The sequence below is a fragment of the Aptenodytes patagonicus genome, chromosome 5 (genome assembly GCF_965638725.1).
Source record: "Aptenodytes patagonicus chromosome 5, bAptPat1.pri.cur, whole genome shotgun sequence".
Taxonomy (NCBI): domain Eukaryota; kingdom Metazoa; phylum Chordata; class Aves; order Sphenisciformes; family Spheniscidae; genus Aptenodytes; species Aptenodytes patagonicus.
In genome coordinates, this window is record NC_134953.1 from 53,819,045 (window position 1) to 53,840,896 (window position 21,852).

General features: G+C 44.3%; 1 protein-coding gene and 1 long non-coding RNA gene across 2 annotated transcripts; one reads left to right on the forward strand and one right to left on the reverse strand.

The window, feature by feature from the left end:
- Positions 1-3,546: 3,546 nt before the first annotated feature.
- On the reverse strand, positions 3,547-9,109 carry LOC143161168 (uncharacterized). The gene is made up of 3 exons (XR_012995478.1): positions 9,080-9,109; positions 8,430-8,593; positions 3,547-4,626 (listed from the first exon to the last, which is right to left on the reverse strand). It is a non-coding gene; the product is annotated as an uncharacterized LOC143161168 (long non-coding RNA).
- A 141-nt stretch (positions 9,110-9,250) lies between these two features.
- LOC143161167 (regulator of G-protein signaling 2-like) lies at positions 9,251-12,514 on the forward strand. Its single transcript, XM_076339860.1, has 5 exons — positions 9,251-9,374; positions 9,784-9,885; positions 9,987-10,048; positions 10,917-11,083; positions 11,527-12,514. The coding sequence occupies exons 1-5, from the start codon at positions 9,262-9,264 to the stop codon at positions 11,719-11,721; spliced, it is 639 nt and encodes a 212-aa protein (XP_076195975.1). The 5' UTR covers positions 9,251-9,261; the 3' UTR covers positions 11,722-12,514.
- The last annotated feature ends 9,338 nt before the right edge of the window (positions 12,515-21,852 follow it).

Consider the following 21,852-nt stretch of genomic DNA (forward strand, 5'->3'; position numbering starts at 1 on the left):
CTTGGGGCTACTTCTGAATGACTTACAGAAAGAATGAGAAAATAATGGTCGTTTGATCTGAGTGTCTTTGAACAGACCTTTAATTGAACAACGCTGGAAAATCCACCTCAGTCTGATTTAGGCGCTGAAGTCCTGGGAGTTTTTAGTGGCTATTCTTTCTTTCATAATTTAATGTGCTTGTACAATTGTTCTAATTTGGCTTTTAGGCATATGTGATATTTTAAAATGAAATCTCTTCTTAGAACTAACAGCTCCTGTGACTCCTACGGTGCACTGTATTCCTGAGGCTTGTCCACAGATGTGAAATTAATCTCTCTTAACTGCTTACTGTATACAGGTTAGAGTATTTGTCTGAAATAAAGAAAATACACTATGCAAAGGGGGAATAATTACATAATACATGGAAGAAATTGTCCTCATTTCTCCTGTAGCCAAAGCAAGCAGAAGATAATCAATACAGTGGGCATTAGTTTTTCAGTGGATATTGGTATAGGACACGGCAGGGAGTAGTTCCCTCAAGATAATTTTTGTTCTTCTTTCCATTCCTCCTTGTAATTTATCTATGCCTCCTATGATTCTGGTATGTTCAAGTATATCCCAGAGAATTGACCTCAGCCATCTTTTCCCCTGATTTCTTTCTAAGTTCCAGACTTGCCAGGAATGTTGTCTCAGTCTTCAAATAACAGCTTTTGTTGGAAAGCTACCAAAACCCCAAACTTATTTAAAAAAAAGAGATTAAGTAAACAACCTGATTTAAAAAAAAAAAAAAATCCACAGCAACTGAACACTAGTTTTATGTTAGCTGTAAAATAAGTTCACCATTCCAGAACTTGAACTGCAGCTCACGTCACACCTCAGAGCAACATGTGTCAGAAAAAGTACTGAAAGATCCTACTTTGAAGTGTATGTTTAGAAACTGCCACACAGTCGGTTTCATTTTTAAAAGAGTTTGGTGTTAAGAAAAGCTTACTGAAAGGAGCAGGTAAAATAACAGCTAACAACACAGAGCATGCACCTCATCTGCAGTAGCTGTTCATCTCTGAAAAGAAGCTACCAGCCAGGAGAGAAATGCTGATCTGCAAGGTTGCACCTGAGAAAAGCGAAGGAAGCGTCCACAGTCGGACTCCGGCAACATTTGGCCACTCGTGTGCAACTGGGGAGACACATTCTGGTTCTGCCTCCCTTTTCCTCTAGATGCATGCTGGAAGATCACTCTCTTCCCAGGACTTCATTACTGTCTTTGATCCTAGCTTGAGGATAGTAAAGGTCAAGATTTATGGTGTCTTTTGAGGTTCCAAATGAGCTGACCAACATCCTTGGGTGGCTCCACAGCTTGTCAGCCTTTCTAGATCTTTACCGAACTTACAGATACGAGTCTGTTCACAGGCATATTCAACTCTCCTCATTGACACCGCTGATTAACCTATACCAACCTTTAAGAATTGGCAAGACTTCCTTTTTTGATTTTAAATTATCTATTTGGTACATTTTAGTATTTATGGTCAGTGAAGAAATTTTAAATTTTTGTTGATTCTTTTGTTAATTAAGGTTTCTTGCTCTCATTTCTCAATGATGCTTCAAGAAATCTTTGAGGAGCATCTTCTTGCAACCAGAAAAATACTGAGTACGTTAACGTAGAGGTCTCATCACAGCTCCTAACTGAAGGCTGTGATACAGTGTGGATCCAACTACTGTCTAGTTAAAATACAGCTTGCCAAAACAGTCAATGAGTTATATGCAGCCTCTTAGACTTCTAAGTATAACCCATGGTATGAACAGTCCTGCACTGCCATTTCCTAGCACTGTGAACATCCCAGAAAATGTTTCTTTAATGCAAAATTACCTGTCACCGTTGTCTGCCATGACAGTAACTGCTCAGAGTAGGTCTAACACTGGAATAACAGCAGAGCATATCTCTACTAATTTGTGTGGAGTTTTACCTGTTTAACATACATTCAAATACAAGAAATGACATTATCATTCTATCCTCATGTTTTAGAAGTTTGGACTGCTATTTTCCACATGGAATGATTCACCTAAAGTCAGCTATGAATTGCTTTGCTCTGAAGACCTGTTTGAACGCTGAACTAATAGCTGATGAGAAAAATGTTCGGCGGGAACAATGTACCTGCCTACAACTAATGCACTTGGAGGATTGAGACATTATTTTGCAACGCTTGCCATTAAGGGAATGACTAATCTGTCAAGCTACGTGGCTACGTGTCTCTCCCAGGCTACCTGCAAGACAGTCTGCACCCTCAGTTTCCACAGTTTGATGAAGCCAGACAAATATCACCCTATCCTTCATTTATCTCCCAGCCTTCACGCGGGGAGTAGACCAGGGTGCCATGGGATAAATGTGGGATTACTAATATTGCACAAGAAACCTTCATTCTGGCCTTTTCCAGCTCCAACTTTACAAACTTTGGAATAGTTTTTGTCAATATGATAAGTAGAAAAGGTATAAGGCTGCCCTTACTCAGACGAAATGTCCTCTGGCTTTAGTAAGTGGGTGTGCTCAGATAGTGCTTTCTCTCCTCCCCCTTACCTTGCATCCTTCACCACACCTGAAAGATATTCATTACCTTTCTACTTTTCACAGAAAAGCCTATCCTGCAACACTGAAAGTGATAAAAAGAAAATACCACCCTAAAATAGTTTTAAGAAAATGAAAACATTTCCACTGACAAATTTGATATTTTCTAGTGTTTATATTTTCCACTAAGAAAGTCTAATTAAACCTCTGCTAGTTCCACCCAGCATGGAGATCAGGTTGTTCCAAGAAATGGTTTTGTTTGAACTTTTCTGCCCATCGTGAAATAGGAAAGACTGACATTTTATCTCCATTTCAAAGGAAATGCTTATTTTCAAAAATTTGAACTTTTTAGGTGGTGTAAAAATTTTTATACTCCTCTCTAATCTTCAGCTTTCTCACTCTTGTGGTCCTGACAGTATTCACCTGTAGGACTTGTAAAAGCGACTTATTTTCTAAGCCACGGAGACTTTCCAGATCAATATCTGACTAATAGCATTTAGGCATTTACAGAGAGTTTCATTAACATGGATTAAAGAGTCATCAAAAGGACTGCGTGTTGACTGTGTTACATGCAGATAATATGATAAAGATGGTGCCCACATCCAGACTTAACAAACATATTTGATTGTTTAATGTCCCTCAGCACACCTGGTTTAACAAATACGGCCTTGGGGGGGGGCAGGGGAGGATGACGACCAACAAAATAGACTGCAATTTGAACAGAACATGGAGCCAGTGTTCTGCATCACCTAGTGAACCTCAAACAAGATTAATCAGATCTCTTTACCCGAGATGGTGTAACCCAGCTCGTATCTGCTAAGAAAATTTCATTGTTAAAAATACACTGCTTCTTGCTAAGCTGTTTGCTTTCTGTATTGACAAAAGATGTAAGGAATATGAGAATGTCCTGTCCTTTAAAATGCAGGCTATATTAACAGGTCTCCTTTCAGCTTGTCTTTGCAGAAGGGATAAAGCAGATCTTACATGAGCAGGACAGCCATCCCAGGGTCCTCAGGGAACCCACTGTTCCGACTCCCGCCCACCATTATCGAGTATCTCCCCTTTAAAAACTAACATTTCCAAATGTCTGCGGGTAGAGGTGAAATCCCAATCCATTGCTCAATGCCTAAATTCATATTCTTTTTCAGTGTCACTATAACAGACACGTACGCATCCACATAACAGCAATACTGCAAGTAGACATATAGTCCCAGTTTATCCACTTTTCAATAAATTTCAGCTCTATTTTTAGAACTTTTATAAACTAATGTGGGTGTTTAAGTAAAACAAGGTGGCTGAGGGCTGGGAATGATGAGTTCCCAGAGAGCTCCGTCTAGTTTATACATTACTCAGACAGAGGATTTTGCTGTTAAGTGAAACGAGATCCATTTGTAATGAGTATATTTTATTTTCTATTTAGGAAAGACTGAACATTTAATTGGTCCAGTCTTAGTGTTAATCCACAGTAGTGCTAAGTTTAAATCCAGAAATGGCTTCTTATGATTTGTATGTTTTCAGCTTTATGACTGGAAAATAGTACTGGGGGAAGCACAACAGCCAGTCAGGCACAGCCTGCAGGGCCGAAGTCAGAGAATGCAACAACCTGACCTCAGCAAGCTTCAAGCAATTAAAAAAAAAAAAAAGCAACCCAAAAACACAACACCCACACACACTACATGCCATTGAAATTGTAAAAGGGACTAGAAAGGCAGAATGCAATGAACAGAATTAGAATCAGACTAAAGGTTTGAGTAAATGTCTTCACTTATACAAAAAATATCAGAAAGAGTGGCGATTATAATATTAATCTAGAAAATAGTGCCCTACCATACACACCATGCATGACTGCTACTATTTAACAAAGTAGAGCACAGAAGTGTATCGCTTCCACCCATGGCTGGGCACCTCTGTGCTCTTTTGTACAAATACGTATCAGTCCCCTGTGCCTCAGAGGAGACACAGCCTAAAAGAGAGGTAAGAACAGAGGCTCAGTCGACGCTATTATAAGCAGCACGGTGGCGTTCTTTGCCGATCTCCTGTTCCGATGCTTACATGAACCATCTCACAGACACTGCACCAGGACTGTACAGCTGTAAATTAAAAAAGAACACTGTAAAAATACAGGAAAGTGCACCTGTGTAATTTGCAATTCATATTACAAAACAAAATGACATAGCTCCATATCTTATTCCTTCTTTTGAATATGATTTTTCCCCAAAGACACCAAGGGTTCAATAAGGCATCCCTGTCCTGGTTTCGGCAGGGATAGAGTTAATTTTCTTCCTAGTAGCTGGTACAGCGCTGTGTTTTGGATTTAGGATGAGAACAAAGTTGATAACCCACCAATGTTTTAGTTGTTGCTAGGTAATGCTTACACTAGTCAGGGACTTTTCAGCTTCCCATGCTCTACCGACTGAGAAGGCTGGAGGTGCACAAGAAGCTGGGAGGGGGCACAGCCAGGACAGCTGACCCCAACTGGCCAGAGGGACATTCCATACCATGTGATGTCATGCTCAGTACATAAACTGGGGAAAGCTGGCCGGGGGGGCCGCTGCTCGGGGACTGGCTGGGCATCGGTCAGTGGGTGGTGAGCAATTGCATCGTGCATCACTTGCTTTGTATATTCTTATTATTATTACTATTATTATTATATTTTATTTAAATTATTAAACTGTTTTTATCTCAAACCACGAGTTTTTCTCACTTTTACTCTTCCAATTCTCTCCCCCATCCCACCGGCGGTGGGGGGGGAGTGAGCGAGCGGCTGTGTGATGCTCAGTTGCCAACTGAGGTTAAACCACAACAATCCCTCAAATAACTCTAATGCATGCTTTGAACTACAATGCAAAAGCATATTGTCCCCTCTTGGCTTTATGAAACTCAGCTATAAAGTCACTGGACCATTTTTCATATGTTCTTTCCTATCATCCAAGTCTTCTCTATAAAAAGAAGAAACAAGGACTGGCATTTCAGAAAATGCAGACGTGGATTTAAGTATTATGCAGTGAGAACAACTACTCGCTGGGGACTTAGAAAAGATCAGCGTAGCTATTGCAACATAAAACGTAACTGAGATGGAAAAAAACTCATCTTCCATCCTGGACGTTTATTGCATATGTTAGAGTCCCCTGTACATCCAGCCATCACTGATGCTCATAGGAATTGTATAAGCAGAAAAAGAACAGAACATTCTCAAGGAAGCCTCTGCAAAGAGAATTGTGATCTCCAGGGTGAGAGCTTGCGTCATTAAATGTCTGACATCAGATTTCATTGCAGGCGATAGTGAAATTCTCACCAACTTCAATAGCAAAGTCTGGGCTATAGGATCCATCCCCCCCCCCCCGGCCCCATCACTTTCCATTGGCCTTGCTCCTTGACAATGAGATTAGTGTTACAGAAACAGACTGAAGCTTTAAGAAGCACGTAAAGGAAAAGATTTGGCACTATGTTTGTATTTGTCCTCAGCTACCAAGAGCTTCACTGTTTTGAAAGAGCGGAGGTCAGCGTACACACAGACAAATCTGGAGTGCTGGGCTGTACGCTGGTTTGAATCACACAGGCAGGGTCGCAAACCCCACAGCCCCATTCCCGACAAGAGACATCACGAGATGGAGTCACTTACTTTTCAGTGGCATTATGCACTGTGATATGCTAACACACCTGAACCCATGCTGCAACTGCAATCCAGGGCTTTTCCGGAAAGCGGTAATACCTAATTTTCCTGAAATTTTCAAAATACTGTTGCAAGGGACAGTGTGGGACAGGGTTGAGATGCCAAATCTCACTTTGCCAAGTCAGCGTATAGCACCATTTGTGTGAAACCAGACCCACCTTCAGAAAGGCGGGCTAACGAACTGAGCCATTTTGCCATCCTTGCTTTGAAAAACTAGAAATTGGTAAAACAAAGTAACACTTAGGCTTGGTGTATCTAAAACTGCTCAGCGAGCCCAAACGCTCTTCCAGGCAGTGCCCAGCGGTGCAGCCAGCCGGCCAGGGCTGCACACATGCAGCTCCCTGGGGAGGCGGCGCAAGGGGAGCCAGCGGCCCCCTCCAAGAAGCATCCCCCCCCCATCCCAGGCCTGACTGGGTCATTTTACAGTACACTGATAACATTGGTTGAGGTCATAAGCTTTTTTTTTTGTTTTTTAAACACAAATGGAAAATATCTTTTATCATGCAGATGCGTAATTGACCTCCTGACAAAGGTTAGCATTGTAGCCACAAAACACAATGCACAGCATGATGAAGCAAGAAAGTATTTTGTAAAGTTTCTCTTTTACTGAAGAAACAGTGATATCCAGGCTTTAAAAGCATAATAAAAATGTAAATTAAAGATATACCTTAATGCAGCCAATAAAATTCAATTTTAATCTAAACAGTTTTTAAACCACATGTTACAGTAAGTATGTTTTATAAGGCCACCTAACCTCACAATTCCACATTCAGCTTATTTTTTTACCTGGAACACTATTTACTTTTTCCACTGTTTAAAGATATTACAAATGTTATAATGACCTTCCTTAAATGTTATAACTGCTTTCCTTAACTGGCACTTCCATTTTTATGGGTGTCTGAAAGAAGCAATTAAAAAGTTTAAAATAAAAAGTATCAGACAAATACATGATTCATGCTGCAATTTTCCATATGCTGACTACTGCCAACTTTACAACTTGGCAGATGCTGGGAATATCCCAGCTCTACCCTTGCAGTTCTCCTCCAGGACCATCAAGAAAACATTGTCAGGCTTCAAACATCAGCAGGATCTCTGGTGTGCTACAGGTAAGCCCCCAACATATAAATGCTTAACCAAACCCTACTGTAGCTTACTAGACTTTGAAGTTTTCCGATTCCCACTATTCTTGGGCACATCTCCCCCCAATCAACTTTGAGAATCAGGTGAAAGAAACTTGAAACCAGCATCAAAAACAGGGAAATCTCCTAGAAGTCAGGTGGGAGGTGAGGATGTGCTGTTCTCCTTGCAGAGCATTTGATCCTTTACAGAGGCTCTATTTTGGGTAAGGCCCAAGTCTGAGTTTTGAGCTGTTAATCTAAGGCAAGGCAGCCTGCCCCCCACTAACAAGGAGGCTGCGTGCTGCGAGTTTCGCACGTGCAGAGACTGTTCCCGTCCTCGCACGTGTTACAGGCTGTTCAGCAGCTCCTGGCAAGCTCCTGCCCAAATCATTTGCAGCTGCACAGCTCGGCTGACCCTGGCACTCAAAGCGAGTGATGATGGAAGCGCCTGAAAGCAAGTCAGCACAGCTCCATCCATTACACAGGCACTGCCTGCCTGCCCTGGCCTTTTCTTTGGCAAGTTTCCCCTGTAAGGTTTCTGGAACTGATGCTTTTACAGCACTTACAGCCTTACCTCTGTTAGTGTTTCCACATTTCCTCCCTCCCATGGTAACACCCTCGTAATAATTTCCCATCAAAAATGTATGTACTATATACAAGACTAAGAGCTACCTGTTGCAAAAATCATTTAAAGCGATTTGGTAAAATTTAGAACATGGAACTTTATTTTCCTATCAGACCATCAATATATACTGCAAAGGACTTCAAACAGGCAGCACTGAAAAGCATCCTTGTTTAAATGCTTTCACAAATTAAATGGCATTCATTTTCTTCATATGCCTAATTTAAAGCAAAATGCCTTTGCACAGCTTTGTGCTTATTCGGCAAGCAGAGAGGTTGTAAGACTATGGTGATTACCTAAAAGGATCAGACATTTGATGCTACATGATTGCGTTGAAGTCGGCCAGTGTTTTGGGAATCAAACAGTCCCTCTGAACACTGCTTTTTATGGCAGAAAAATACATGCTGTCGAGTACCACGGAAAGGAAGACACATGCACAGAAAAGAGCAGAAAAGCAGGGTAGGTTAAAGAGAAACTCACATGAGTCCTAAATGCTAATTCTTTGGACCTGATACCCCTTCAGCCGGACACTGCTGAGATGGTCCACATGGCCTTTTCAACAAGCCGAAGGCTGGAGTAAGTCACTGCAATTTCAGCTTTGTGTACTGGGAGTAATTTACGCCATTCACTGGTAGGTGGCAACACTATACAGAGATAAAACACATGTGCAGACAGCTTATTAAAGTGATAAATAGCCCGGGTTAGCAGAGAGGTGGACACCAAAAAGACCATTTCCTCAAATTTATGGTTAATTCATTTTTTGAAGAAACGTGGCTAAGTCCTTCCTTATCCTTTTTCGTGTACTGGCCGCACTCAAAAGTCTGTATTTCCTTTTTAAAAAAAAAAAAAAAAAGTCTGCAGAAGCGCAGGGTTCCTTTCCGATTGAGGGAGCAGAGAGGACAGCCACCCCTCTGCCAGCGCCGCAGGGACGGGCGCCCTTCCCGAGGGATGTCAGTGCGAGCGGGTAAAAGCTTTCCAAGAAGGCGCTATAGCAAGGGCAAGTTGAGAAGGGGGGGGGGGGGGGAAGGAAAGGAAAAAAATAAAGAAAAAAAGGGGGGGGGGGGAGAAAGGAAAAACAAAATAAAGGAAAAAAGAGACGTAATCCTGAGGGGAAGGCAATGCTGGCTTACCCTCCCGCTTGGAGCGCAGGCCCGGCCCCCGGCCCGGCCTCCCCGCCGGGCGGGCAGGCGGCGAAGGCCGCCTGCCCGCCCGGCGGGGAGGCCGGGCCGGGGGCCGGGCCTGGAGCGCGGCCCGCTCGCCGGTCTATAAAGGGCGGGCGGCGGTGAAGCGTGGCCGAGGCGAGGCGATCGCGATGCAAAGCGCTCTGTTCCTGGCGCTGCAGCACGACGGCGGGCGGATGGAGCGGGGCGGCCGCCGCCGCAGCGAAGCGGAGGAGGGGGAGAAGGGCAGGATGAAGCGGACGATGTGAGTGTCCCCCGTCCCGTGTCGTCCCCCCCCCCCTCCCGGCGGGACCGAGGCCGCAGCTCCGCGGGTTCCTCCGGGGAGAGGCTTCCAGCCGCGGAGCCGGGAGCCGAGCTGGGCTGGGGGGGAAGCGGGCTGCAGGGCTGGGCCGCCAGCGGGAGCAGAGCAGCTTGCCCACCTCTAGCTGTACTTTGGCGAACATTAGTCATTGGCTAGCGGGCGAATCTGTTGATTTAAGCGAGGGGGGAAGGAAACAGTTTTCTTGCCCTCAGATGCTCTGGGTGACTCTCTAGGTACAGAACTGGCAAAGCAATGTCTGGAAGACTTTTGCCGGTAAAGGGGCTGGTGTCTAAAGCTTTTTGAGTTATCATTTTTTTTTTTTTAACATGCATCATCATCTTCATTCTTCCAGCATTAAAGATTGGAAAACGAGACTGAGCTACTTCCTGCAGAACTCTTCCAATTCTACTAAAATGAAATCTAAGAAAGCAGGAAAACACCGCACCTACTTCAGGTAAGTTATGAGAAAGAGACTTTGTTTAAATAACTCAAGTGTTTTACACAAACAATAAAGCTTGAGCAATGGAGTCTAATGTTCTCCATCTCTTTATGCAGACCTTCCCCTGAAGAAGCCCAGCTGTGGTCAGAAGCTTTTGATGAACTTCTTGCTAATAAATGTAAGTTTGTCTTCAAAAAGTAACATTCAAGAGCCAAGGGATGGTGAAGTTTATATGTCTGTAGGAGATTGCTTCCTTGCATGCCAGCATTGCACCTTTCTAATGTAAATAGCTTTGATTCTGGCCTTGGAAGTTAAATGCTTTAAACTGTTTCAAGCCAAAATTCACAGAAGTGTTCTTTAAAAAAAATTGTAAACTAGTATTAAAACATCAAGAATACCTCACCATAGCGGAATTTTTTCTGTAACCCTTGTAGGTAAAATCATACCTGTCAGCAGGGCTTTGCCAAATGTGAAAAGAGCATTTGTTCACTGAGCTCACTGCTTACCCAAGACAAATGCATTCAAATAACTTGGGAAGGATTCTGCAACACAGAAGTTCAATGATCTCAGGGTTTTACTGTATCTCTACAAGGAAAAGCACTCAACAGCAGAGCAAAAAGACTAAGAAATAATTACCATTTGGTCTTTGAACTTGAGTCATCCTTTCCATTGCAAAAAATATTCCAGAGGTTTGTAGCACAGTCATAAATATTTACTCCAGTGTAAAGGTTAACACAGGAGATCCCATCTGGGGGGGGTTTAATATATATGCAGGTATCACAAAAGGGAACATACTGACTAGAAATGGCTTTCATCTTTGGTGTTTACCTAAAAAATGACTAACTCAAAGTGAAGCCTGCCAAGCTGTTAGAGTGTTAATTTGTTTGCATACATAAATGTGGAATTTTTTTTATTGCTATGATATCCCTGAAAGAACCAGAGCAGAACTACAGCTAAATGTTTTGGTAGAAACAGATGTGACCAACAGGTAAATTAAAGATTCCCAAAATAGTTAATTGATGTGTATTTTTTTTTTCTTTCCCTAGATGGTCTTGCTGCTTTCCGAGCTTTTCTGAAGTCCGAGTTCTGCGAAGAGAACATCGAGTTTTGGCTGGCTTGTGAGGACTTCAAGAAAACCAAGTCACCCCAGAAGCTGACATCGAAAGCAAAAAAAATCTACAATGACTTCATTGAAAAGGAGGCTCCCAAAGAGGTAAAGAAAACCTATTTAAACATAAGTGCCCTGTTCTATGAGTTCTTACAGCCTTTCTTTATTTCTCTGAACTCACTTTAAGATACAGATGCCAAACTGCATTGTACATACCTCACTGTTAATATCCATGTCTGAACCTAACTCTCTCCCTAACTGCCTTTTCACCAAGCTGGAAAACAGCACAAGCAGTATTTCAGGGAGTTTCCACCTTAACTGGGAAAAGTCAACAGCTGCATTTAACACCTGTAACATATTTGAGTTCAGCACTGAAAGATAGTTTTATGAATTTTTTATATTAAAGAAGAATTTTCTTAAAGGAAATTTCATTAATTTAACCCTGTAGTAATAGGGTCTCGCCTTTTTTACCTCTTCAGAAATTTTATGGTGTATTATACTTACTTGAATTCAGTTCTCAGAAGTAAATGTCCTTTTTTGTATTTCAGATTAACATAGACTTCCAAACCAAGAACACAATTGCGCAGAATATTCAAGAAGCCACACATACCTGCTTCAGCGCAGCACAGAAGAGAGTTTACAGCTTAATGGAGAATAACTCATACCCACGGTTTTTGGAATCTGAATTCTATCAGGAGCTGTGCAAGAAGACACCCATCACCAGAGCAGCCCAGGGGACATGAGCGATGGAGAAGAGCGAGAAGAAGCCCCTCAGCTAGTGAGGAAGCAAGCCACAGCTCATGGCAGCATCCTGACCTGAAAGACTGAGATACTGAGCGCTCAGTCTGTTTGCCATGGTGCAAGGACAAGTACTGACTTTGGTGCAGAGCTGATGACAGAGTGATGCTGTTGGAGGGCATTCAGAGGTGATGGCAGAAGCGTGCCAGCCAGCTGCTGGCGATGTGCTTCTCTGCAAGCACTGCAGTGAAAGGTGACTCTGTGCTAGACCAAACCATACAGTGTAAGAGTCCTTCTGTCACAGCTGAGGTGGCAATGCAGCAGGTCAGAACAGAGCTTCCTTCTTGTACACAGAAGCTACTCTGTGCTGGCAACTTGAGTAATTGGTCACATATTTATTTTTTCCTAAACATCAACCAGTGTTGCTGTTGTCAGTCGCTCGGTGTGTTCACACTGGTTCTGCAAACTGCCTCTAGCTGCAAAGAGATACGTTGGGTTTCTGTGCAACTTCCGGACAGTAACAGCACTGTGCAGTGTGAAGTGAGGAAGGGATATGACTCAGTTCCCAGAGGAACAGGTTCTGCAACTAAAGTATGCAGGGCTGGGTTGTGTCAGCAGAGCTGTACAAGGCCAGACTGAGGGCAAAACTTGGCCAAGGCGAACAGGAGCTATATAGTATTATATTTATACGTGGATTATGATTGTGTTGAATGCTGCAATAATTTCATAATTCTGTCTTGAGGACAGCAAGCTTCAGTGAAGTCTCTTACTGTTTTTAATAAACTATTTTGATACAAAGCTGCTTTTGTTGCTTAACTTGTTTTGCACACACAAAGATACACCATCTGGCACTAAATTCCAGAGTGTTGGGATTGCATGTCCTGGGTGTGATCTTAATAGGGCTAATTTTAAAGCAGTTAGTTCTTGAACTGCCAGGCAAGTGCTTTGTTTGGGTTTTTTTAACAGAATAAAAATCCTCAGAGCTTGAAAGCTTAACAGCTTAGATCCTCTGTCTTAACCACCTCACCATGAAACCAATCTCTTAAGACAATGCAAGGCACATGTATGGCTAGACACGATGACAGATCAACTAGAAAGCAGCAGCAGGCCAGTGAAGCCACCACAAGCAGCCATATTGCTGCTGGACATCACAGGATGCTACTTGGAATACAGGCACCAGTAGTACAGCAGCTCCTGCTCAAGACCTCTGCTTCAAAAAGGACTTAGAAGGGCTTTAGTATCAGGCTGTAAAACCCACGTAGAGTCAGGAGAGGTAATATTACAATAACAGCATTTGACTCCCTGCTAGGTGAGTGCTTCTTAGGGGGAAAGTTACTGGTCATCATTATTCCTTGTCAATTCTTCTAACTGACAGCATCCAAAAGCAGTATTTCCAAAACAGTCCCACAGTCATAAGCCATAATTTGTTAGTTTTGCAACTTGTCTAAACTCTAGCTCTGTTTAGGTCCTGGCTGCAGCTATTTTGACTCCACTCCTCAGGTCACAGCTTTGTTTAGTTCACATATAGCCACCATCATCCCTTCTATAATGGTCCACTTCTCCAAGCATCAAGAAAGTTCTAACTACAGGATTTTCCACTTCAATTACATATCCAAAGATTGTTCAAAATCAACTACTTCATGCATGTATATACATATTGCAGGATATATAGCAGTGTGTATATATACATACACACAGATATACATATCTATTATACTGCCCCTATACATGGAAAGAAACAAATTTGGTACAGCCCCCACTTTGATCCAGCCCCATTTCTGGGGCTGAGAGTGCTAGCTCTCATACAGCTAAGTTTGCTGATCAGTTAAGTCCACATAAAACAAGCACAAGGGAAAACTCAGCCCAATAATTTACTGCAACAGAGAAAGTTTTTTTCTCCTAACCAGGAAAAACAGATTTGAGCTGATAATTGCTTTTGTAATCTAACAAAATAATTTGAAGAGCATAAAAATAGCCAGAACTATACCTATTAATGACTTGGAGCCAGGGCAGGAATAATTCCATGAAGCTTCATTGGCTTCAGTGAAGCTGCATTAGTGTGTGCCAATTTGGGGTGTGGTAATTAACCACTGCTGGTGTCTGCTTTCAGTGAAAGAAACATTTCTCATTTCAGCAGGTGCCAGAACTACTTATAGCACAGTATGTAGTTCAGAGGGGAAATTAGGTGGGGCCGTTAGGCAGGGCATCATTGCCTGAGGGCTGTTCTTTTATATTTTTAAGATTTGAATCATGAACATCGGTCTTTAGGAAGTCTGTGCAGGCAGTTCCATAGCTTCCACAGAGCATGCCACCAGGATAGCAAACCAACCAAGCCACGCCGAGTCCCTGGCATGGTCTGTCTGCAGCGTCTGAGAGCCCTGGTTTCAAGGCTAAGCTTTGGAGCAAAACGGTTTGGTGTATCAACAGCAAAAAAACCAACCCCACCCCTATTTTTAGTGAAATACAACACATCTGTGCACACAACATTCCTTCCAATTTTACTTTTCCAGTTTTTGATAAGGGTCCCGTTTTCCCTACTCCCAGGGGTAAGCTTCACCAGAAAAAAGGGCACTACAGGCACACTGGGAGTGCTGCAAACCCTGAAAGACTGCTATGAACATTTCCTGGAGAAATACAAAACCACCGATTGCTTTGAGAGATGCTCCTTCCATGCTCTGGGCAGCCTTACAGCTGCAGTTAAAATTGGTACTCTGGTATCAGTATCCAATGGCAACAAATAAACTGCGCATTCCTCCACAGCCTGGCTGAACAGTTCACCCTCTCACCCCAGTCCTGCTGTGCTGCACACAGCCAAACTCACCAGGGTGGTGGGGAAAAGACCGGCCTGGGAATGGCAAAGGGAGGGCGGCAGAGCTGGGGTCCCACAGGCCAAGGTGAGGGTGCTGCTAAGCAGCTGGCCAGAGCACAGTCCTTTTTTCAGCTTCCATCAGGTTGTAAAACTGCTCCAGCCCACATCCCTATTGACAGCCACTCAGGCAGGAAAATAAGGAGGAGGGATCCCAACGGGTAACTACATTCCAGGAACCGTAGCTGCAAAGGAGCACGGGTCCTGAACAAGACTGTAAACAAGCTTAGCATTTTTAGAGAAAGGACGTGCTGCAAAAAGCTGAGGACAGTGAGAACTGGACCTCTCTAGAGGGCAGTGGGTAGGACGTCACCCCACCTCTGCTGGTACAACCTTCAGCTGCACAGCAAGTCCTGGCTGCTCCCAAGAAAGTTCATGCACTGCTGACATAACTGATGCTGGCATGTAGAGTCTGGGGATCTAGAATTGCTGAAAAAGACCAGCAAATCTGCAATAAAGGCAACTTTTAACTATCCATGTGTCACTGGTTTTAAACCAATCTTACAATATTTGGTGCTTTTCTTATCTGCTAGAGACAAGTGGTTCCCCTGCTTTCATATCACAAAAAAAATACATTTCTCACCCCTACGATTATGAAGAAAAATTTGAAATTGCAACTGGAGTATCCTAGTAATTCCCCAAAGCAGAACTTAATGCAAAGACTACGCAGTCATTTAAAAAATATATCTAATTTTCTAAGCCAATCTTGTGATTTTTGGAAAACTAGGTCATGAGTTTCAACTGTCTGGATCCAGCAACAGCTTGGGTTTCTTTAATGGCTTGCGCTGACACTGCAGCACAGGGCAATCTGAAGGAGAGTCCTCCATGCTATCAAGAAGGCAACATGTAAAGTAATCTAAAATATGACACCAAAGCAGCTGACCCTTGGCAAGTGCCCTCCGGCCCAAAGGCTGGAGAAGACCTCTGAGAACAGGGTGAGCTCAACAGCAATACTGACTCACCACTCCAGTCAAATAGGAGAGCAATGCCACTCAGTAAACAAACTGAAATGCAGTGCTCTTGCTCCATATATTTATGTATTGTGGCTGAAGATGTACCAAGACTATAAATAAAATCTGTATTTCCACTTGAAATTCCAGATCTCTGTTTGGAAAAGGGGACACTAATGACAGTTTAAAAGGCTTTATAGGCACGCGTATATGTGTGTGAAAGGGTTTCTTGGATGAGACTTCATAACTTGGCAACTTGCATGGAGCAGAAAAGTGACCTTTAGAAGTAGTTTTAGGATCTTCATGGATTTTTTTTTTTTTTAAATTTGACTTACTGTGATTCAAGTGGGAAAAAACGGTCAGAACGTGGAACAGCATCCCAAATTCACCTTCCTTCAGGCGGCAAAACATTACCAATGGCTCCTCCTCATCCCACTAGCACAGCAATACCTGGTGTCCCTACTGGCTCACACGTGCCAGGAACAAACTGCCAGGGAGCAGCAGGAGATGGGGGCAGGACTGGAGACAAGGCTACTACATCAACCCAAGGTCCATCCCAGAGACAGGCCAGAAACAGAGCTGGTGACAGACCTACCTGCAACATAGGTCCTTGATCCATCCAGGAAAGAGAGCTAGATACAAGGTTGTACCTACAGTACAGCTCAGGGAAAATATAAGGCCCTCAAGGCTGAGCTTAAATGGAGCTGCTGGCCGATGGGCCAGGTGCCAGGTGTGGGTGGGGGCCCAGGTGGGGCTGCTCAGGGCAATCAAGGCCATTAGTGCCCTCAGGGCCCTGACACAGATATGAAGGAGCCCTTTTCTGAGGGTTGCTGTGCTAGCCATATGGGCCTGTCAGCCATGACCCCAAAGCAGTCTGAATTTTTGAGGAGGGTCTGCAGTTGGATTTGTGGTGAACACCCTCATAAATTAGCCTTGTGTAGTTCTGTAGATGTGCTAATTGGCATTACCCTGAGTGCTGTAACTGGGAAATGATGGCTGGCCAGCACAGAAATCCAGGGAAAATAGTCCCACTGTTATCCTATGTAGGAGTTTAAAATGTGAGTCCTTTGGCCATCTTTCATTAAAATAATCATTTAGATCAGAGTTTCTGACAGCTACAAAGTACCCATGACCAGCAATTAAATGATGTTCCATTAAAAATATTAAATATTCCATTCAAGATAATCTAATTGACAGAAATTATTACTTATGTTTCCCTGCCAGTTTTCCCACTTGGGATCCCATGGAATAAGTTGTGTTTCTGCATTACGGATTTAGACCAGAGAGCAACTCCGTGGCTTCTTGGCTGGGAGCCTGACTTTGGGCTTTTAGGGGACGTGGTACTAATCTAATATTTATAGGGCTCAGAAAGTTGGCTGTCCGATATGGAAAAGGCACTCATGAGCAGAGCGGGCTGTTTATTGAGCTGGTGTGTTCCTTCGCCTTCGTGGATGTCCAAGGGAGATTAACAGGAGCATGGCAGGGGCAGGGCACATGCACTGCAGAGAGGCAGCAAGGAGCTGTGCTAGCACCTTCCTGTTTCAACTATTGCTTTTAAAGGCTGACAGGATTAACCCTTTAGCTGGGACCAGCTGGAGCTGATGGGGCTGAGCTTGGGAGGCAAAGGAGCGCCAGGGGAAGCCATCCCCACTGTCCCGGGGCCATCGCAGCTATGGCACGTGCAGATGTCGGAGGCTTCCCCTGCTCTCAGCAGCTTTGTACTGCGTCAGAGAGATTATCTGTTGTGTGTGGCTGCCCTCTCTGGCATCCGCCCAGCCTGAATACGTCTGTTTGCAAAGTTGAGCTGTCTCCTGACTTGGCTGCAGTTGGTTCGTGCTGTTTACTTTCCCTGATACCCACTATAGGCTGGGACCAGACGTCCGAGCAAGGGGAGGAATGACTGCCAGGCAGGCCAGGACCCTTCCAGCCTCACTCAGTGCCACTGACAGACTGAAACCTCACTTTTGCTGCTCGTCCTCCCTGCAGGCTGCTGGGTTTTGGAGCAGGGCCCTTCTGTTTTCAAAGGGAGAGGTCAGCTCACTCGCAGTAGCGGCCCTTCAAGATGGAAGTGCCAGATAAATATGCAGCGTAAATGGGTCACATTTGAAAGCTGAGGGAAAGATCAGCCGTGACCTTAGGATCAGATAGTCGCGGAGCTTTATGGAGGGTAGGGGGGAGTGACATAGTTACATGATCCAACTGCAGCATTTTTATGATGCTATGGAGATCACACTTGTTTCAACAGGCTAATGCCTGTATGAACACATAGGTAGCTATTGAAAATGTACAGAACTTTTCCAATAGAGACCCTTGGCTTCATCTTTTTAGAGGAAAAAACAAGGTGCTCTACAGAGCTGGCTGTGGGAAGAGGTTGGGTTATCCTAACACAAAGGGACCAAATTCATTTTTAGCTGAAATTCTGACAACTAGGTTATGTCTCTAGGGAGACACTTAGAAATTAGGGCCAAGTCTGTCATTTTGAGGCACTCACTAAGCCAGGAGTCAGCTGAACATCCATGCGGCTCTTTGCATCAGCAAGGAAGGAACAGTGGATGCGTCTTTTGCTAGCACTAAAGCATCAATACACTACATCACCTTCTCCATTTACCTACAACTAACATTTGTTAACTGTTCATTGGGCCTGGACTCCCAATCCTGATAGAAGCTATCACACCTGCAGGGTGCTGTAGAAATGCTTCAGTCACCCCCAAGACTCACTGCTGTATGCATGCTTTACTAATGCTGAGAAGCTCAAATCCTTAGCAGCTACTTGCCATAGTCTGGCAAGTGAAGTGTTTCCAACAGCTGGAAGAGTCCATGTGGCAGAGCTTTTTTCAGAGCAATTTCCCAAAGGTTCAGAGGGCCTCTGTGGGTCTCTCACTAGGTTAAGTGTGCTCTGGGCCTCAGAGCTGCCCGTGGTGTGCGTGGTGTCTTTGGTGCTGTAAAACAACATCATGGATTGTGATAATTAAGCTCTGGAACAGCACAGTCTGCCAGCAGGCAGATTTGGGAAGAGGTGGACACAAGTCTGAGAACAGTACTTGGCATCAGCCTTCATATCTCCTTTGAAAACTGGATCCTAGGACAGTTCCCAGCTAAACTGAGCTTCCCTCAGCCACAGAGATCCTCCTGACGCTGGCAGTGGTCACTGAGCACAGGCCTTCACACTGTGCCACAGAAAGTTCATGTCCAGAATGGAGCAGTGCAATTTGGACATTTAATACCTAGGAGACAAACAGATCATCTTCCTGGAGATCAATATTTAAGCTAAGTGTTTTGATACAAAATCTGAAATGGCTTGAAGAGCACCAGCTCTCCCTCCCAGCCAACCTCCCTTCTTTTCACTCCCCCCATCCAAGTATTTCTTCCCCACAACCTAAAACGTTACACTTGCATAATAATGTCTTGAAGTTGTTTGGCTCTGAGGAAACACGAGAGTACACAGTTTTTATGGTGTGGTGTTCTGAAACACATACACACTTGTAAACCATTTATCCTTTTGTATGTTTCCTTACAAAACCAAAAAATTACAATGACATAAAAAATGCTGTGCTCTGGAACAAGCAGGCTTTGCACACTGAAAGGTCACTTGTCTCTTGGCGTGCTCATGCACTATAACTTCTGGAGAAGGTAGCTACACCACACACACAAGAAATTTAGCAAATCTCTTGTATATTTTTCTCAAGGCTGCTAATTGTGGAGGAACCTCCTGAAAGTGCCTCCTAACTGCCTTGCCTTTTCATGGCTGGAATCAGAAGAAATATATTTTTTAATCCGTTCTACTGGCCACCATAAAGCAGTTAGTTATTCTCTTTCAGTAATTTCCCTCCTGTGAGAAAACCAAACATTCATCAGGGCAACAAACTAATGACAATGTCTAGTATCAAAAGGAGCACTAAGCAGCAACTACACAGGCTGTACCCCGCATCCCAGCTAATGCACCTGCCCTGCAATGTTCCTGTCGTATTTAACCCAGAGTAATTATTATGTAAAGCCCAGTTGAGCAAACTCTGTTTTTTTACCGTGTCCATCAGGGTTTCAGCAAGGTGTTGGATCTAGTGTCAAATAATCCCTCTGCAGTGCTAAGAGTTTACAGAGAGAGAACCAGCTCAGTGAAACATCAGTATTGCCCAGCTAACCACCAGCACTGCAGCCTGGGATACCTATAGCCCTTCTCGAGTGCCTTCCGAGCAAGGGGCTTTACATCCATCAGCAGGTTAATCACCACTGCCTCACTCTGTGATAGAGATGGGGAAACCAAACCACTGGTTAGTTAAGTGACATATATAAGAGGCAGAATGATATATTAAGAAATATTAAATAGAGATCCTCAGCTTTGTGCAGAGCAATTATACCAATCTAGAGCATCCAGAAGATCTCAACTAATGCAGTGTAACTGAAACAGCAAAACAGGGGGTATGTCTATAATCAGGTTGTAATAGCCAGCTCCCAAAAGTAGCACCTAGAAACCTAGAAACCTCAGAGTAAGGTGCGTCTCTCTGAAACACCACTTCAGCAGTCAATGGTATGCTTTTAGAACAAAAGTATGACTCCAGCCCAGCAGTCTAGCATAATTACAAGAGTACTGGGATTGAAGAGACGAGAAAAGTGCCCTTGGCACGGGAAGTGGCTTCCCTAGAGAAGACAGAGCATTTCTGTCAGGGCAGACGCGTGGCAGGCAGCATGGTCAAAGCAGGACATTGTAGAGGGACTGGCTGGCCACCAGAACAAACCTGCCAAGCATTTGCTTCAGCCGCATGAATCGCCACCGAGCAAAGGTTTCAGCGGGACAAGAGAGTCATCCCGTGTTCACACACGAGCAGGTAGAATCAGTACAGACTGAGAGGGGAGTCCGTGTTGAACATATTTTCCACTAGGAATTAGTAAGTGACTAACAATGATGGCAGTCATTAACAAGGCGACAAGTTAGGAAATAATGTCCAAAGATAGCAGCAGCTCCTCTGAGTAAACGCAGGCTGGTGGAGCATCAGCCCTGCAGCTGCCCTGGGGGGAAGGCTGGGCTCGGGCAGCTGCTGCTGGTGACAACGGGAAGACCTGGGAATCAATGCCACCAGAAACAAACAAATACGAGGGGAACAATGTACTATTTACAGGCAAAGAACATGTCAGCTGCAGGGTTTGCATGAGGTTTTAGTGCCATGAACAATAGAGGAGCGTGGATAAAATGTCACTAAGGAAGCGTGGGTGTAGTTGATAGCAGATTGCCAACAGATAGGAAATATTCCCCCCCTCAGATCAAGAGGACCTGGCAGAAGCATCACTGCTTGCACTCCCCAAGGACAGAAATAATGCAGCTGCTTTGCTGCTTTACTGACAACAGAGTGTAGCTTGTGCCTGTGGGAGTTACTACAGCCCAAATTACTTTTTCCTGGAACAAGCCACTTGTAGAACTGATATAACCTCAAATGGATACATGGGGTTATTTTAATAGCAGTTTACCAAAACCAGCCACATTTGGGTAGCTTTTTTTAAATCTCAACATGCTGTTAACATGCATATCGAAGAACCTTGAGCAACATCGCCAGCTGGGTGACAGCTGTTTGGTCACATCCTTCCCATCCCTGCCACATTGGGTGACTGACAGGGCACAGGACATGCCTTTGCTGGGACAGCATCAGCATTCCTCAGTGAGCTTTCCAACAGGCCGAGTCGGCTGTTGCTAGCAGCACGGATTCAGGGAATTTTGCTCAGACAAATGAAGGATATGGTTTTCATATTACGCTTCAGTATGACGTACCAGCGGCAGCTGCTTTACCAGGAAGCGGGACAGTCACGCTCCCTTGCTCCCTCCCCTTCCCTGGTCCCTGCACGTCCCTCGCTGCCCTTGCATCTGATTTAGCAGCTGTGCAACTGCTGCGGAGCTGGACCAGCAAGCTGGTTGGGCAGGAAATTTTTCTTTTTTTGGTGGGTTTGTTTTCCGAGGGATCAGATCTACCCTGCAGCCACCCAGCCACTAGACAAGGGTGATGGGGAAGAAAGGAACATGCTGGTGGGAGCCCATGGCCTGACATGCAGGAAGGTGGGTCTGACCGACCTCGAGGTTCAGGTCCCTCATCACTGTTTTGTCATACTTTCCCCTTTGCACTCCTCCTCCACCTTCCTCTGGCGCATCACCAGCCTCCTTGCCAGGAATGCCATTCATCTGGAAACCACACTGCTGATTTTCTGCCCCTCCTTCCTTGATAACCCAGCCAGACCAGTCACAGAGCAGCACATCAGGAGACATTCAGAGACTGTGGGAGCAACGTTCAAATGGCAGATATCACCAGCAAAGCTGTGAACGTGGTGATGCCCAAATA

Coding starts and splice junctions, on each gene's coding strand:
- LOC143161167 (XM_076339860.1), top strand. CDS start 9,262: ATGCAAAGCGCTCTGTTCCTGGCGCTGCAGCACGACGGCGGGCGGATG. Junction 9,886..9,986: donor AAACACCGCACCTACTTCAG/GTAAGTTATGAG, acceptor CTCTTTATGCAG/ACCTTCCCCTGAAGAAGCCC. Junction 11,084..11,526: donor AAAAGGAGGCTCCCAAAGAG/GTAAAGAAAACC, acceptor TTTGTATTTCAG/ATTAACATAGACTTCCAAAC.